Source organism: Canis aureus, chromosome 19, assembly GCF_053574225.1.
Source record: "Canis aureus isolate CA01 chromosome 19, VMU_Caureus_v.1.0, whole genome shotgun sequence".
NCBI classification, from domain to species: Eukaryota; Metazoa; Chordata; class Mammalia; order Carnivora; family Canidae; genus Canis; species Canis aureus.
Window position 1 is genome coordinate 33,178,375 of NC_135629.1, and position 18,361 is coordinate 33,196,735.

Here is an 18,361-nt window from a genome sequence, read left to right on the forward strand (position 1 = left end):
GGCTGGTCCTCTCATCTGGCTATTAAAGGGATTGTACAAATTGGGAGACATCAATCTTTTTTTTTTTAATAGTTTTAAATCTGTAGCTTTTTCTTTTTTTAAGATTTTATTTATTTATTCATGAGAGACACAGAGAGAGAGAGAGAGGCAGAGACACAAGCAGAGGGAGAAGCAGGCTCCATGCCGGAAGCCCGACATGGGACTCGATCCTGGGTCTCCAGGATCCCTGGGCTACAGGCAGTGCTAAACCTCTGAGCCACCTGGGCTGCTGGGGAGACATCAATCTTGTGGAGTCTCACCACAACTGTCCTCCTACAGTAACACCTCCCTACAGTGCCACTCCCCAGGACACTTTTTTAAATAACAATATATAGTGTTTGTTCTGTGCTAGCCGCTGTTCTAAGATTATATATAATACATATAATCATATATATGTAAAATCATATAATCATTATATATATACATATATATAAATAAAAATATAATGAACATATAGGGTGGCTCAGTGGTTGAGCATCTGCCTTTGGCTCAGGTCATGGTCCCCAGGTTCTAGGATCAAGTCCTGCTTGGGTCTCCCCACATGGAGCCTGCTTCTCCTTCTGCCCATGTCTCTGCCTCTCTGTGTGTCTTTCATGAATAAAAATATATATATACTTTTTTTAAAAAGTGTATGGGGATCCCTGGGTGGCGCAGCGGTTTGGCGCCTGCCTTTGGCCCGGGGCGCGATCCTGGAGACTCGGGATCGAATCCCACTTGGGGCTCCCGGTGCATGAAGCCTGCTTCTCCCTCTGCCTGTGTCTCTGCCTCTCTCTCTCTCTCTCTCTCTCTCTCTCTCTGTGTGACTATCATAAATAAAATTTTTAAAAAGTATATGTAAAATGTGTATATATATATTCATAAATATAAATATGTACACACACATATATAAAATCAGTTACCCTCATAACCCTGTGAGATAAGTACTGTGGTAATTCCCATTTTACAGATGAAAAGACTGTGGCTCTGTGAGGTTAGGTAATTAAATCGCGGGGTCACATCCCTATTAACTGGTGGCCCTGGGGCGCGATGCCAGGGATGCCGCTCCAGAATCCCACACCTGCTCGTAGCATTCAAGGAAGCCAGTGGCCAGGGAAATGGAGAAGAGTGGGGAGTGGTGGGTGGGAGACCAAGGCTAAAAACCAGGACATCGGGCTCTCCCTGGGCCCGGGAGGAGTCCTGCCCCTGCCCCTGCCCCTGCCCCTGCCCCTGCCCCTGCCTGCGCCCTCCCGGCTGCGCGCAGAGCACCCCTGCCCGCGCCCTGCCCGCGGTCCCCCCTCCCGGCCCAGCTCAGCTCCAGCTCAGCTCCAGCTCAGCTCCAGCGCGGTGGTAACTCGATCCGCAGCTGGGTTCGGGCCTCGCTTGGCGTCACCCCGCGGAGGCGCCGGCCCCGCAGGACTCTCCTCCGGCCGCAGTGCGGGCTCCGCAGGCGGGCGCGCGGGCGCATGGCGCAGAGGCTGGGCGAGCGGACTCGGGGCCCCGCCGAGGCCTCGGGTCTCTACCGGGCCGTGCTGCTCCGGTCCGGTAAGTGAGGCCAAGTCCCGGCCCGCACCCCGTGGAGAGCGTGGAGAGGGCAGCGCGGGCTCCCTGCGCCCTGCGCCCAGCCCGCCGGGCACCTCGGTCCTCCTTCATTGCTCTGCTTTCCTCCCTTCCTTCATTCTTTTAAACTACCTTTTCCTTTCATTCCTTCTTTCCCTCCTACATTCTTTTTGGGGGGGACCCACCCTTATATTGCTTTATTCCAGGGTGCAAGTGCGCGCCCCCCCCCCCCAACACACACACATAGGCACCCACTCGGTGTCCTAACTATGAAAGCCCTGCAGGTTCCATCCCCTGGCGGGGTCTGAAGCCCACGAAGGCGCTTGTAAGGAGGGTGGGAAACGGGTAACCCTGCGGGGCCGGGCGCAGTGGGGCAGGGGGGGATGGCCCGCCTGGGGTTGCATCAGCAGCCGGGAGGCGGGAGAGCGAGCTGCAGGGAGAGAGCTATCCATGCGCAGGTAAAGAGAAAAAGATTTAGAAGGAAACACACAATGCTTAATTTTCAAGGGTGAGAGTTGGATAACACTGTTGTTTTTTTTTTTTTTTTTCTCCCTTCTCTGTCTTTTTGTTTACTTATTTGCGGTAAGCTCTTACCACTTTTCTGCTCTGGACAATGAGATTTTTTTTTTTTTTTTAACTTGGAAAACGAGACAAACATGGTCTTTAGTCGGTGTAAAAATAATTTGGAATACCAGAGATGTAGAAAGAAGAAAAGGAATGCCCGCAGTAAGCATTTGGGGAGTTTCCCCTCCAGACTTTATGCTTGGAAAGAGAAGTTTGGGGAAGGTGAAACTCTGCCTCTGGCCAGCGTGGACCCTGCCAGTCGGGGTGCTACGGGATTAGAAAGTGTCACAGGGGACTCGGGCTCACCAGGGCTCATTATCTGCCAGCCTGCCGCGGGCAAGGAGCCCACCTGACCCAGTGGTCCAGCCTGCAGAGGGGAGTCACTGTCTGCACATCTGCCCCAGGGGTGCCTGCCCTGCCAACCCTCCCCCCGACCCCCAGCCACTCCCCACCTCCACCAGCACGACCTCAGGACCTCAGTTCTGAGACTACCTCTGGACTTAGTCTGGCTCTGCCCTGGGGAGATCCCCATGCAGGGCTACTGCTTTGGAACATTGAAACAACTGTTCTCTTAAGTCCAAAAGCGAGAACTGGCCAAGACTTGAGGATTGCCGGCGCCTTCCTGGGGGAGGGTCTTGAATCTGGCTGCGCTGGGGCAGGCAGAAAGGGAGCAGCTCCATAATTAGATGAATCCGATTTCAAATCCCAGCTCCAGTGATTTCCCACAAGGCAATCCTCCTAAGTGTTCCCACCCAGTTCCTATCTTCTCACAAAGGTGGGGGGGGGGGGCTATCTAATCTGAAGACCCTGTGTTCCCTCTAACCTGGAGCTGCAGCCATGAGCCTCATTCAAAAGGCAACATTTTTCATTTTTCACTGGCAACCTATTCAGAATAGCAGACAGATCAGAGTCTTTCCAGGGGCCACATGCTGTACCACTAAGAGCTACAAGCCAGGGAGGGAGCAAGGAGTTTGGGACCCCCAAATGTCCCCTCTGGGAGCATTTACTTTGTGCTAGGCACTGCTAGCTCATTCAGTCTCAAGAACCCTACAAGGTCACTGCTGAGCTTGCTTGCCCAGGCTCCTGCTAAGACAATGCTTCTATCCCACAATGAGGTAGAAAACACATGCAGACTAAGGCCCATCTATGCCAAAGTCTGCACATCTCCTGAAGCTAGTAATAATAATGGCAAATAATATTGATCACTTATTGCCACTCACTTTGCCAAATGCTGTACATCTGTCATCTCATCAATGTAATTCATTTATTCCTTCAACTAGTATTTATTAACCACTATTATGCACTACCCCATGCGAGGCATGTGGATGTACTCATAACAGATATGTCCCCTCTCAAGGAGGGAAGTAGTATTAACCCTTATTTTACACATGAGAATATTTAGGCTGGGAAGATAACATGACTTGTCTAAAGTCACACATCCCATCAGGGGTAGAGCTGAGTTTTAAATCCAGGGCCTCTAGAAGCACTAGTCTGCTTGTCTCACACATGGAAAGCAAGAAGAGTCAGGGATCCAACTGGTCCATTTAGTGAAGAGGCAAGAGCCCTCCTCCTTTAGAAGCTTCCAAGGATGAGGTTATGGAGTCAAACCCAAGATGGTAGCCATCCATCTTCATTTACAGTATTCTCAAGTCATGTACAAAGTAAGACAATACTTCTAGAAAATTTTTCATCAAAAATTATTTTTAAATAACTTTTTAATATTAAAGTATTGTATGTTCACCGTGAATATTTTGGGAAATCGAGAATAAAGAAGGGGAAGCCTTACCCACAATCCCACTAACCATAAGCAACTGCTGGTAACATTGGGGGTGTCTCCTATCCATAGTCTTTGCTGTTCAGAGCTTGTATGTGTGGTTGTGTTTGTTTTACATCACTGGGGCTGTATCAACTCTAATCTTTAATCGCACTTTTTTCACGTGGAGGAAAATTTATATTGCTTTGAAATGGGTTATCAAAATAACATCTACCACTCTGGAGCCCACACTCTGTGACAGGTAATGTGAAAGGCATCCCTTTGTGCTGTGTCTCTTTTCTTCCTCAAAAGAATGTCTGCCCCATATCAGAATGAGGAAATGAGGACTTGAAGGTCACCTAGCCGTCCACCAGTAGGGCGAGGAATGGTATCTCCATTGACACCACAGTCCACGCTCTTAACCACTGAGCTGGAAGGGTGGGTTACCTTTGGGAATAACTCACACTTGGCCATACCTGGTAAGCTACGCAGCGCTGTTGTAAAGGCCCACCTGAGGTTCGCACCCTCATCCTACCTGGAGCTCAGGTCGGTTCGGCAGGGAGGGAGGCATCTCTCGGCAGCAGGGACAGAGGAACAGCACTCCAGGTGCCTGTAGACATCAGTAACTGTGCTTCTCCCCTGTAGCCAGAGGGACAGCCATCACCTCCGTCCCTGCCTGCCAGGCACAGTTGCCAGATAAAATTTGAAGGACACCCAGTTAAACTTGAACCTCAAATACACCCACAAAATATTTTAGTGTAAGTATAGCCCAACTACTCTATGGATATGCTTATACTAAAAACTCATTGTTGCTTATCTGAAATTCAAATTAAACTCAGCCTGTACATTTTTATTTGCTACATCTGCCAATCCCATTGCCAGCAATCATGGAAGTTTGATTCGCTTGACAAGCTCTGGTCTGCCCAGGTTCCTCATTCTCTTTCCCTACACACACACACACACACACACACACACACACACACTCCCCTCCCTATCCCTAGCTCCACTGTCCCTCTTTCGCCTGGCTACTGGCTACGAGTGAGTTAAAATGTGCTGGGGATGGGGGGCAGCCCAGGGCCCCTCTGCAACTAAGAGACGAAATTCACCATGCCCAACCGCAGCTGAGTGGAGAGCCAGCTTTCTGAAACAAAACTTAGTTCTTCCCCACTCCCCACTGGTACTTTCCTGTTTGCACACTTGAAATCCCTCCACCGGGCAAATTCTTCCCGGTTCAAATTTGTTGTAAAGGCAACTCTCATTCCTTTTATAATCTCTCCACAGATCCCATGACAAGTTTTTCTGCCAATACAGTTTCTCCCCCCACCCATGTCCTTTCAACTGAGCATGTTGGGGGTGGGGAGGAGGTTGGATCCTGAGGTTGTTTTGTGGGTGGCTTCTCAGAAACCTCATTGAGGCCTTGAAAAAGGACCCTGGAGATTTAGACTGAGTACAGGGCCGAGGAGGAAGTTTTGAGTTGCCATGGGAACTTCTTGTCTGATGTTTGTGCACCCAGATAAGCTGCTCTAGGCGCCTGTGAGCTTGGAGAAAGGGTAGCAAAAATGAAAGGAAAGATATTTTTGGAGGTTGTTTTGTTTTGTTTTTAATGCAAACTGCAGCCCCAGCCCACTACAGATGCAGGAAAATCCCCCAGCTCCCACTCCTGACTGCCTCTCCGGGTCTTCACTAACCCCCCCTCCTTTGGGCTCCTCTAAATTCCCAGGAAAAACAGACTTCAAAGGGACGACAAGGAAGTGTGGGAGGGGTGTGCTCTACCTCTGGGTTCCCCCATAGTTCTTCTGGGGCTGAGCAAAAAATCTGATCTCCCACCCCTGGCATTCCAGAGTCCTTCCTTTAGGGAATGGGAAGGCCTCCTGGGAAAGCTCCACTGCCCAAGGCAGGAGGCAGCAACTAGGTTTGAATTTGGCCATAACCTGGAGTAAACTCCTGAAAGGCTCATTTTGCCCAGAAGGCCTCTTTTTTCCAATATGCAAAATGGACATGACTGAACCAGATGTGAATCATAACTATCATCGGTTAGAAAAGGTTGCTATTTCTCATATTTTTAATCTTTATTGTTTTCCAAGAGCAAAAAACGATGTATGCCTGGTTTTGTTTTGCTTTTAAACCACAAACATTACAGAAATATTGTGACTAAGGAGAAAGGCCTGTAATTTTATGCTGTAAAATAGTGGTTCTCAAAATCCCAGATACAAACAAATCTCCAGGGGGCTGTGCTAAAAATCCAGATTTGTGGGCCCCTCCCCCTCATAAATTCTAATACAGTAATCCAGGAGCACGGCCCATTGTAATTCCATCTTAACACTTATTTAACAAATGATGGCTAGTAATGACATTTAAGATACATTGATCTAAAACTGACCACTTTTAACAGTCCAGTGTATAGACCTCCAGATTGGTCCTCTATCAACTGTAAGTACTAACTTTTGTATCTTGAAAAAAAAGGGAGGGGAGGAATCACATTATATGTGATTTTGCAGTTTGATTTTTCACCAGACATGTACCAGACCAGACATCTTTTTAGGTGAATAAATAGACACACTATCGACCTGGATCCCATTATGAGGTATAGTTTTATTTCTTACTGATGAGGTATGGCTTGGAAGATGTTAACTATTGATCTCATAAACAGTCACACACACAGCAAGATGGTACTATAACAAGCACAGGCGTGTCAATGTCTTTGGTATCTACAAGTCAACAATCATATTGAGCACCTTGGTACTGGGACAGGATACTGAGATAAAGTGAGGCCCCAGCCCTCAGCCTGACAGCCTGGTGGGTGAGCTTGATGAGTGTGTACACAGGTTGGGCTGTGAGAAGAGCTTTAATGGAAGAGGTATAAGGATTCCCAACTGCCTGGGGAACATGGCGCCCAACCTTGGGTGGATGCCTGCCCAACTCTCTTCGGCTCTCCATTGCTCTGGGCTGCTATCAGAGTCCTCCAATAAAGAAAATACAAAGTGGAAATGAAGGTCATTACTGGCATGGGGACTGAGTCTGCTCCTCTGGAGTAAGCGGGATTAGGGGGTTCTGTCTTCTGCGGGTGGCATACAGAAGCTGTCAGTTCCCCAGGATCCCTCCTATTCCCCCACTGCCACAGGGCACCCGGACTGGTTCAGATAAGCCACTGTGCGCCCTGGGAAATGCCCAGAAGAGCCATTTGCACAGCAAGACAATATACGGCAACAAAGAGAAGCTTGACGGGAATTTAGTGGCAGTCTTCCACCACTAGAATTTAGTGAAATTAAGCCACAGCAGGACAGGAAGCCTGGGGAGGATACCATTCAAAGGACTTCAAGAGAAGCAGAATTTAGGAAGAAGGAATGAAAAGGAACACCTGTTGTTTCTAGAAAATTGTTTGATACCCAAGAACTTATGACCCCCTAAGTTTAAGTGGTTCCAGAATGGCCAGCTTGGTCAAGGCTCCAAGGCCATGCACAACTTGTCCCTTGCCTCCCTGATCAGGTCCCACGCCCCACCTCCCCCTCATGCCAGCACTCCGGCCCCGCTGGCCTTCTTCCACCGTATCAAACTCACTCCGACCCTGGGGCCTTTCCACTGGCTCTTCCCACTCCCTGGAATGCTCTCATATGGGAACATGTTGCTGATTCCTTCTTACCACCCAGGCCTCCCTCAAAGGTCACCACCCGGGCATCCACCCTTCCTGAGTCGGCCCCTCCCTTCTCCTCCCCTGTTCTTACTTTAGTCCTGCATTCATCAGAGGTCCAAGTCTCTGGTTTGTCTCCTTATTTTTTGTCTGACTACCCCACGCCCACCCCCGGGAATGTCAGTTACCCGAGCCCAAACCTATCGTTTACACCATAGCTCCAGCTCTTGGAACAGTGCCAGGAACGCAGTAGGTACTCAACAAATGTCACGTAAGATAACACGGGCCGAAGAGGGCGCACGTTGCCCTTTTAATGCCCCTGTTCAGGGTTGATACACGTCCTGGGCTTCATGGCCTTCGAGGCAGCCACACCCTTCACCGGGTCGGTGGGAAGAGAAACCCGTTTAAGCGGCAGGTGCCAGCTTCCTGGCTAGAGGATTAAGGAGGATGATCAAACCAGAAAACCTGCCCAAACGTTCGCGTGAACACCGGTTCTGAACTGCGGAGAACGCTCCCAGCACCGGGAGCACCAGGCACCAGGCGGTCTTCGGCGTCCACAGGTGTCCCAGACGCCAGGACCCTCGGTCACACGCTGAGCCGGGGTCTGTGGAGCGCCAGGCGCCGCGTCCTCGCTGGGCCCTGTCCCAGCCGGTTCGCTTGTCCCCGAAGGAAACGTCCTGGCTGCTGAGCGCGGCCCCCTGCCTTCACTAACCCTGTGTCACTCTCTTATCCCGCGACCACCTGACAAACCCGGGGATGACGGCGCAGGGGCGCTGGGCTGCTGCCCGGGCTGGCGGGGAGCCCGGCTGGGCTGACTCGGGGACCCAGAGGGCCCGGAGCCCATCAGCTTCCCGCTTCCTCACCCTCTCAATGATGCCACTCATTCAAGGTTGAGGGTACAGAATGACAGGGTGTCTGGGGGGCCTGGCCGTGTGGCTCGGGCCCCTCCCGCTGGCGGCCAGGCTCCCTGGGCGGGCAGGTGGGCGGGCAGGTGGGGGGCAGGTGGGGCTCCCCGCTCTCCGCTGACCCTGACCCGCCGGTCGGAAGCGCGGGAAATGCCGGAGCCCGGCGCTCACTCCTCCCCAGGCTGACGAAATAGGTATTTATTTGTGCCGCTCGAGCGTGTGGCTTGGACGCGGTGTTCCGCATTGTGGAAGTGGCCGCGCACCAAGTGAAATATCTGTTACTATGGCAACAGTTCCTTTTTATTGATACCAGAATAAACAGGAATGCAGAGCCGCCCCGGTGGCTGGCACCCGCCTGCGGCCCCGGGGGTTTAGGACCCGCCCTGCAGAGGCGGCCCTTCCCGCTAGTCTGGGACTTCCCAGCGGAGCGAGGGACCTGCCACCGCTGCTCCCCGAGTTCCCTTCCCGAAGACGCATCCAAGAAGTAAGACCATTTCTCTTCCGTTTCCCTGGCGGCGGGGCCAGGTGCTGTGCGGGAGGAGGTGCGGGAAGGAGGGCCCGGGGCCAGCCCGGGGCAGGCAGGCTGGCTGGCTGGGGAGCCGAGCTGTTAGAGCCCGGGGCCCTGGCTCCGTCCCCCACCCCCAAGCCCATCATCACCCAGAACAGGGGTTCATCCTCCTCGGTATCAGACAGGTGACAGGCGGAGGGCTGCAGGGCGCAAGGGACAGAACAGGGGTCTTGGCATCACACATAGCTCCCAGCTTGGATTCTGGCGCCTTCCCTTACTGGCTGTGTGATCTGGGGAAATCAGATGACCTCTCAGAGCCTCTCTACCCACCTCCTCCATCCGTGGTGAGAGTTTTCCAAGCTACAGCTCTGAGGGGCTCAGCACAGTGTGTGGCACACGTGCGTGTGAACATGGTAACTGCCTGGAGAATTTGGCTCTAGCACCTTGCAGCAGAGGCAAGTCTGAGATGGAGCTAGAAACCAGGGTGTTTGGTATGTCGTTTCCTGCAACTGCTGCCAAAGCTGGCTGGTTTCCCCGGCTGTGAGCTGCCCCAATAGCTGTGTCTCCAGGGGCTTGGATCCCGAGTGGTTCTTAGCTCAGCGGGTGATAAGTACCTGCTGGGATTGTTCCCCTGGAGGCATATTCCAAGTGGAATGGCTGGCATCACACCCTGGTGGGCTAGTGGGAATATCTGGTCTGCTGACACTTGTCCCTTGCACCACACTCTGCACCAGCCTTGCCAAGGACTTTCGGTGTCCAGCTCTGGACTCTGCTATGGAATTGATTCAAAACCCTGAATGCCCACCCAGACCTTCTCATCACAAATTAGGAGGTCACAGTGGACCCAAGGCAAAATGTTTAGGACTTTTGAACCATTTTCTCATGGGTCGGGGAGATTGCATCCAAATGCACAAGGAGCTCTGATTCTAGGCAGCGGCCACCATAAATACTGTTCTTTGGTCTCTGGTCAGGGAAACAGAAAAGGGCACTTTCCCCACTGGGTGGGAAAAAGCCAGAAGGGGCTGGAAAATCCAGTGGTCACACTCATCATTTTCATCGAATGCCTCTCTCTCCTTTGCCAGTAGTTATTTTAAAAGCCTCTCTTGTCCACTACCTTTCCACCTCTTGAAATGTTGAACCAAGAAGGTCCCACTTGTGCTCAGAACCCACAGCTTGAATGGTAATGAGGAACAAGGGTGCAGGGAAGGAGAGCACAGAGGGAAGGCCACCAGCTGGTCTCCTCCTAAGCAAAGACCAGCCCCTGGGCAGACAGGCCTATAGATTCTGGCTCAAGCCCAAAGCGGCTAGGGCTGGTCTGATTGGGCTGGGCCTCCCCCGGTGAGCCTGGATTTCATTTGGGCTAGGAGTTCTCCACGGGCCAAGCCAAAAGCCTCAGTTTTCTCATCTACAATGAGGCATAATAAAACAATACCCCGACAGCCTCCCTGGGCAATTGTGAGATCCAGATGCAGGTGAGTGAGCCTTCACCAAGGGCTGAGGGTCCCCTTAGGAAAGGAGGAAAATCTGCCTTTTGTGAGCATCACTCTGCTAGGCTGGACTAACCACGTCCTGCACATTACATCATTTCACCCTCGAAACAGTCCCATGAGTAGGCATTGCCTCGGCCACTGTCCGCATTGAACAGAGGCTCAGAGAGGTTAAGCTATTTGCCCAAGGTCACACAGCTGGTAAGGAGTAACCCACCATGATTCAAACCCAGTCTGTCTCCTCCATTTGCCTTAACCATGCTGCTTTACTGGCTCATGTGTCATTTGTTGTAACTGATGCCATCAAAGACAGAACCAGAACCTCCAGGGCAGAGAGGCAGATGAAGGGGACATTAAGGCCTTAGACATCTGGGATCCTACAGCTCTTCTTAGGGTAAACTGAGACCTGGGTCCCCACCACCGCCACTTCCCTTCAGTCTCTCCTCACTGCTCTCCTGCGGCCAGGGTGGGTACCATTGTTTATTTCAAAGCTACCACCCTATCATTAGCCACACTCACCCCAGCGGCTGGTGAGCTCACCCTGGGAGCAGTCAGTGAGCCCAGCTAAGCCTTGCCTAGCCTGGGGCTGCAGTCTGCAGAGCCCCTGGGGAGGAGCTGTGGGACCTTTAGGGTTCTCAGCAGAAACAGGGAAGAACCAAGGGAGAAGCTCCCAGTCTCTCCCCTGACCTATTACTACCCATCCTACTCTGCCCCCAAAGATGAAGTCAGTCCCACAGTCTGCAGATAAGCAAGAATTACTTGTCCAGTCATGCAAGACACTCCATTTAGCTGTCACCTACTGGCTGCACCTTCCCCTGCCCAGCTCATCCTGTCCTCACAGCATCATGATTTTACAGAGGAGGGTCCTAGAGATGAAGACCCAACCAAGGTCACACAGTGGCTAAAAACTATGACCTTAACCCAACCTGTCCACCTACCAGGCCAATCAGTCAGCTGAAATCACTCAGGCCAAAGCAAAGAAGATTTTTTTTTTTCTTTTTAACTCCATGGTTTACAAAGCTGCCTGACTATTGGAATCACTTGGGGAGCTTTTTAAAATCCCAAAGGCCAGGCTGCCTCCCCAGGCCAGTCACATCAGAATTCTTGGGGTGCCACTCAGGCATTGGTATTTTTTTAAAACTTCCTCTGGTGATGGCAATACACAGCCAGGACTAAGAGCCACTGATTAAATCAGTGCAGTTTTTAAAGAGGATAAGAATGCTCCATCCAAGACTAAGACTGGGATTTATTGGTACTAATTGTTAATAGCAGCTAATGGGGTGGCCACACTGCAATTCTAGGGGCTCCACTCAGTTTAATTTACAGGAGTGAGGCCCTAGAGTTGTGCAGTGCACAGCCTGCCTTGCTGTATTTGGCTGCCCAGATGGGTAGCATTTATTGAGTCCTCAACTCTGTGCTAGGCACTTACCAAGCACCAAGCAGGTATCCCCTCATTTATCTTGCAACAACCTCATGAAGAAGGGTGCTGAACAAGAGCAGCTGTCGCACCTTCTCCCCTCTGCTGTTCTAGTGGAAAGCAACCATATAGACAGTGAGTAATGCGTGGGCATGGCCGTGTTCCAAAGCAGTGGAATTTGGTCCAAAGGCTTAGTTTGTGGACTCCCGCTGCAGGGGAGAGGTAAACTTGCCCGAGGCTAGGAGGGGGCAGAGTCAACATTCCCATCCAGGTCCTCAAGACTCCAACGTCTACACACCTAAGCTCTGTTCTGCATTTCTCTGGCAACCAGTGAAGCATATCCTCTAGCCTTTTAGCTTTCTCCTCCACCGGCCTGTTCCTCTTCTCTGCCAGCTCTTCCTTTGGGCATTGACCTTTGTCTTTTCGGAGGCGACCTAACACTTTGCCCCATCACGGCCACTTCCCTGACAGTCTCTGATCTCTCAGGATGCCCCAGCTGCCTGGGAGACCTGGCCAGAGCAGCCCTGGGGTCAGATCCCACCTCGGCTCAGGAGGCCCACCCGACCCCCAGGGCAGCCTGGATTTTCTCAGCCCAGCATCTGGGCTTTGTTGAGCAGTCTCCGTTGTTTCAGCACCTATGTGAGGCTCTTCTACGTGGAGGGGCCTCTCTTAATTAAAGTAAAGGGCAGGGAGTCTGGCTCAGGGGCTCTCTAAGCCCTGGAGGGCCCCCACCCGTGTGCCCACAGATCTCACAAGTGTCAGTCCTGGAGCTGGGCACACTAACTGGCCAAGGCAGCGGTTTTCCCAGGCTGCAGTTTTGGTCTGAAGAACCAGCCCCATCCTTCAGAATCCCTGCCTGAACCACCACACCACCCTAGCCTCAGGAAGACAACATCGCCCATGACTAAATGCTGATTTCATTTACAAAATAAATTAAAGGCCTGCAACCGGAGCTGGTCACCGGTTGGACCTGGGTGCAGGACTGACTACAACATACAGGGCCCCTCTTCCGAGCAGGACTCAGCCGGAAGGGTCCTGCTGCTGCGGTGGTGGGGTCTGGCCCCTGGGGGGCAGCCGGCCCAGGAATTAGCTGGTGACCAGTGGGGTGAAGATTCTCAGCCTGGCCAATCAGATGATTTTCCTCTGGAATTTAACAGGAGGGAGAGCCAGTGAGAGTGCCCAGTGGAAGTAAAAGAAACCAAAGTCAGATAAAAATTTCCCAAAACCTGCTGACAGTTTTTTCCCCACACACACACCAGGGAGAATGACCTTTTTAAAAATCGAATGAGACGCGATCTTTCCCCAGCTTGAACCCACCCGTCCACCCTCACACCAAACACTCTCCCTGTCACTCACGCACACCACTCCAGACACACTATGCTTTTTTGTTCCTTGAACAGACCAAGCTTGTTCAAGGTACATGAGTCACAACATGCTGTTCCTTGCCTCTGCTCCAGGCTCCCTCCTTCTCCTCAATCCCCAGATCTGAAATGTCACCTCCTCCGAGAGACCCCCCCCCCCCCCCCCCCCCCCCCCCCGCAAAGTGCACCTGGCGGGAAAGTGGGTCCTCCTGTTAGTCTCTATCCCAGCCCCCTGGTTCCTTCAGTGGGTTCCGGGCAATTTGCAATCATTTGTCAGCAATGCAAGAGCAGGAACCTTGTTTGCTTCATTCACCCTCTGTGTCCAGCATCTACCACAAAACCTGGCAAATTGCAGGAACTCAAAACATATTGTAGAATGAATGAATGATTGTATTGTGTACTTTCCCAATGGTTATTCCTGTTACACAGGAGCTCTTCGTTTTGTGTGCTTACTTAGTATCTGGCCACATTATTGAATTCTCTCGCTAGTTCCAAATGTTTTTCTGTTAAACCACTTGGGAATTCTGGGTATATAGTGATATCTTAAGCAAATTAATTCTGTCTTCGCCTTTCCTAAAGTTATACAACTTGTGGTTTCCTGCCTTATGGCTTTGGTAACATCCAATACAGTTAGCTATTTCAAAGACAATGTAACTGATGAAAATTATGAAGTTCTGGAAGGTTTGGGACACAAAGGAACTTCAAGCAGGATGAATAGCCAAGGAGCTACAATAGTTACTTAAGTGTGGTGTGATAATGGGCTGGATAGGATGAGAGCTGAGGACACAGGAAGGAAAGAGAACAGCCAAAAGCCGCTCAGATAAAGGATTGGTGGGACATGATCATGGGAATGGACATCAAAAGGGGAAAAAAATTCTTCAAGCTCCAGTCTGAATCAGGGTATTCTAGTGCATTGGCTCCCAGACAAGCCCACAGACTAAGAAAATATCCACATTTTTCAGGGGCCCCTGGCTGGTCAGTCGGTAGGGCAAGCAACTCTTGATCTTGGGGGTTGTGAGCTCAAGCCCACACTGGGTGTAGAATTTACTTAAAAAAAAAAAAAAAAAGGAAATATCCACATCTTTAAAAGATGAAGGAGCCGATATAGCCAACTGTTTATTTTGTTAAGTGCCCATTTTTAACTATCAAATACTACCACAATCTTTAAAAACCAGGCCAAGAGTTGGGAAGGATAGAACCTGAAAACAGCCTTATGAAGAAAGAGAAGAAAGGAAATTAGAATTCTCATTTTAGAAACAGTTCTGAGAATGTGAATTCAAGGGGAAAAAATTAGCAGATGTGTTTTTATGCTCTGACACTTCATCTGGCTACTTCCAAAATATCTTGTAATAATTAACACTTTTTTCCAGTTTACACAGCACCTTTACATATGTGATCTCACTTAATCCTCCAAACAGCACCCTGCAATAGAAATGCCAAACGTGTGTGGTGAGCCACAATTTGTAAAACATAATCTCCCCTTCGATGCCTACATTCCCTGACAGGTCACCTTGCAATTTACACTCTACCAACCCCCCTCCTCCTGTATTTTCCAACCCCACTGAGCTATTACCTACCTCCAGGTTTTTGCACAGACCACCATCCCTATCCAGTTTACTTGGAGAACCCCTGTTTATGTCAGTACTTGGCATATGGTAGATGCTCAACCTTAGAAAAGCAGGATTCATGAAGGAGCAGACCCAATGCCTTAATTTTCACTTTAATTACTGTAAGAAGCTGATGGGCAGGCTGTGTCATCCCCTGGAGACTTTTTCTTAAGAAGTCTTCCTTTCTGTCTGTCTCACTCACACACACGCACACACACGTCTGCATGCACACATACAGACACTTACTTCGGGGCATTGCAAGGATACAGAGCCAGCTTGCAGAGGAGGGAGCCCTTCTGCCTGAATTTCAAGTAAACTGACAAATTTCAAGCTTCTGTGGTGAAAGTAAGACCATCAAGAAGCCAGATATCCACATTAAAGATGACAACCATCCCTTTGTAATTAGAGACATAGCCATCCTGGGATTTCATACTCTCCTCTTTGATCTGGAGAAACTGAAAAACTTGACGCTTCCACAGAGAATTTGGAATTATGGAGAGGGAAACTGGACAATACGGGGTGATACTTCCTTTTGATCACTACACTCATCCAAATTTAACAAATGCATACTGCTCTTTTTAAAAAATCTTTTTCTGATTAAAGCTCACTGAAAAACAGAAACTCAAACATGATTCTTTTTATGGGATATTGTTTTCTCCAAAGTCAGGCCAAAAACATAGGCACATGTCAACCCATACTTTGTAACCCAGTATCATTTCACCTTCACACCCCACTTTATAAACAGCACTTCCAATCCTTACAACAATCCTGTACCCAGGTCTGATTATTTCCATCTCACAAATGAGGAGATCAAGGCTCAGAAGGTGAGGGAGTCTGCCCAGGGCTGTACAGTGGCAGATGACCAGAGTCCATCTAACATCGAAACCCTTCAGCTGGGGCTCAGTCGGTTAAGTGTCTGCCTTTGGTTCAGGTCATGATCTGACTCATGGGATTGAGCCCCACATCGGGCTCCTTGCTCAGCGAGGAGTCTGCTTCTCCCTCTGCCTCTGCCCCTACTCATGCTCTGTCTCTGTCTCCTCTCTCAAACAAAATCTCTCAAACAAAAAGAAAGAAAGAGAGAGAGAAAGAAAGAAAGAAAGAAAGACAGAAACAAAGAAACAAAGAAAGAAACCCTTCAGCTGTGGGGCTCCCCTAGGAGGGGTTAGATTGTAGATCCTGCTCTGACCAACCCCTCCCCTGCCTCCTGCCTCTACAGCCTCGATGTACTCTGAGATCCAGAGAGAGCGAGCGGACATCGGGAGCCTGATGGCCCGGCCTGAGTACAGAGAGTGGAACCCAGAGCTCATCAAGCCCAAGAAGCTGCTGAACCCTGTGAAGGCCTCCCGGAGTCACCAGGAGCTCCACAGAGAGCTACTCATGAACCACAGAAGGTAGGAACAGAGCTCAGTTGCCTCAGCCCGGCAACCATCTCCTCAGGCCTGCTGCGGCTTGCGGAGGTGCCTCTTGTGGAAGGCAGGCCTGATGGTCATGCTGGGTCTCCTGGAGGCTGAAGAGGGCTGAGTGTACCCCACATAGTCACCCACAGAAACTGTGAAAGTCCAGTCCCCAGTGGTCCCCCAAAAGCCCTGCCCTTCTTCCCAGCTACCCACTCATGCCTGTCCTCCACAAACAGTTACTAAGCACCTACTATGTGCCAGGCACTGCATCCAGACCTGGCATACAAGAAGGAACAGGACCCAGTTCCAGCCCCGAGAGTGGGGATGGATGCATAACCATGCAGTATGATGAGGGCATAAATGGGCCTGGAACCTCAGAGGAGGCACCTAGGAGTAGTCCAAGGTGACCTCACGGAGGAGAGGATCCCTAACAGCTAACACCTGAAGGATGGGCAAGAGTCAGCCAGACTAGGAGGTGGGCATCGGCGGGGGGGAAGCAAGTATGTTCCCAGCAAAGGGAAGAGCATATGCAAATAGGCTGGAAACACAAGTAGCTCAGGGTGTTTGCAGCATGGATTTTGAGGTTGGCCAGAGGAGATGTGCTGGTCAGGGAAGGGTCTCAAGCAGGAATCACAGAGGGGGCATGAGTGGAGCAGGGGTGCAGTGAAAGAGCAGGCTTGAGATGGCAGGGCTGGAATTCAGCAAATGAAGGAAGGTGGGGGAGGCCTGGGAAATACCTCCCAGCTGGCTGGCACCAGGCCGAAGGCCGTGGCGCCTCCGCAGCTCCCTCTACTGGCACATTCTGGAGTTGGCGTAGGCTAGGATTCTCGTATTTTCAGCTCTGTGCAAGACCTTCCAGCAGGTGTCATTTTGTATCCACAGTGGGTTCTTTTTTCCTTGCTTAGTATATATATATCATGTGTATTTTCTCCGAATGTTTTTTAGAGTCATCCCTTTTAATGTAAAAAAAATACTCCCAGGATAGAAAAAAAAAAGCCTAAAAGACAAATCATATTTATATTTATATTTACAATACAAAACAGACCAAAAAAATATACATATCACTTATAAATCCATAAGGAAGAAAATGAACAAAGGCGGGTATAGTCAGTTTACAAAAGAAATGCAAAAAAAAAAAAAAAAGAAATGCAAATGTCTGGTACACATCTCAAAGGCTGTTGTTCATGTAACTAATAATCAGAGAAACAGAAATGAAAACCAGGTATTATTTCTTGCCCACCAGATCCTAAAATATAAAAAGACTGCATGGTGATGGTGGGGAGGAGTAGATGCTCTTGTACACTGATGACAGAGTATAAATTAGGTAACCTTTCCTAGGGGGCAGATGGAAATATATATCCAAACCCTTAAAAAGAGCCTGACAAAGCAATTCCACCTTTAGAAACTTATCCAGGGAACGTAACCAGAAATAACACAGAACCTGGCCTCTGCAGTCAGACGGGCCTGGGTGCTCATGCTCGCTGAGCCCCTTCATAGCTGTGACCTGGACTGGTGTCTTAAGTCCTAGGAGCCTCATTTCCCATCTCCGGATAACAGGACAGGAATGGGACCACGTCCCAGGGCTGCCAGGAGGGTTGTACTGACAGGATGGTATAGGTAGGTGTCACTACAGGGTGCAGCCCTGAGACTGGGCGGGGCAAGGGGAGAGTTGGGGTCACCTGACGGCTCCCTCCACCCAGGGGCCTGGGCGTGGACAGCAAGCCGGAGCTGCAGCGTGTCCTGGAGCACCGCAGGCGGAACCAGCTCATCAAGAAGAAGAAGGAAGAGCTAGAAGCCAAGAGGCTGCAGTGCCCCTTTGAGCAGGAGCTGCTGAGACGGCAGCAGAGGCTGAACCAGGTGGGTGCGGAGCCTGGCCCAGGGAGGAGCCCTGCCTGTGGTCGCAGCTGGCAAGAGGGAGGAGATGAAGCAAAATGAGGCCTAAACCAGCAGTCCACCACGGGCTCAGGTCCTCACTCTGCCACTCACTCCGTGTGACTGAACCAGTGGCTTTCCCTCCCTGACCCTGGGTTCCCTTATCAGCCCAGTCGATTGCACGCTGATCCTGATCTCATTCTCACTATGTGTCTGCGAGCCAGGCAGCGTTCCCATTTTAGAGATGAAGAACCGGAGGCCCAGGTGAGGCAAGTGATTTGCACCAG

At 50.5% G+C, this 18,361-nt stretch overlaps 1 protein-coding gene across 3 annotated transcripts in view; it reads left to right on the forward strand.

Moving 5' to 3' along the window:
- The window catches only part of FAM107A (family with sequence similarity 107 member A), a 52,728-nt gene that overhangs the window by 31,624 nt on the left and 2,743 nt on the right, over positions 1-18,361 (forward strand). Inside the window, exons 1-3 of one of the 3 annotated variants that reach the window (XM_077858347.1) lie at positions 1,400-1,560; positions 16,022-16,196; positions 17,903-18,059. In XM_077858347.1, the coding sequence (XP_077714473.1) occupies positions 1,482-1,560; positions 16,022-16,196; positions 17,903-18,059 (411 nt within the window). In that variant the 5' untranslated portion in view covers positions 1,400-1,481. Of the gene's footprint in view, positions 1-1,399; positions 1,561-8,724; positions 8,910-16,021; positions 16,197-17,902; positions 18,060-18,361 lie in introns of those variants that run through there. The other 2 variants (XM_077858348.1, XM_077858346.1) reach the window with 2 other exon arrangements.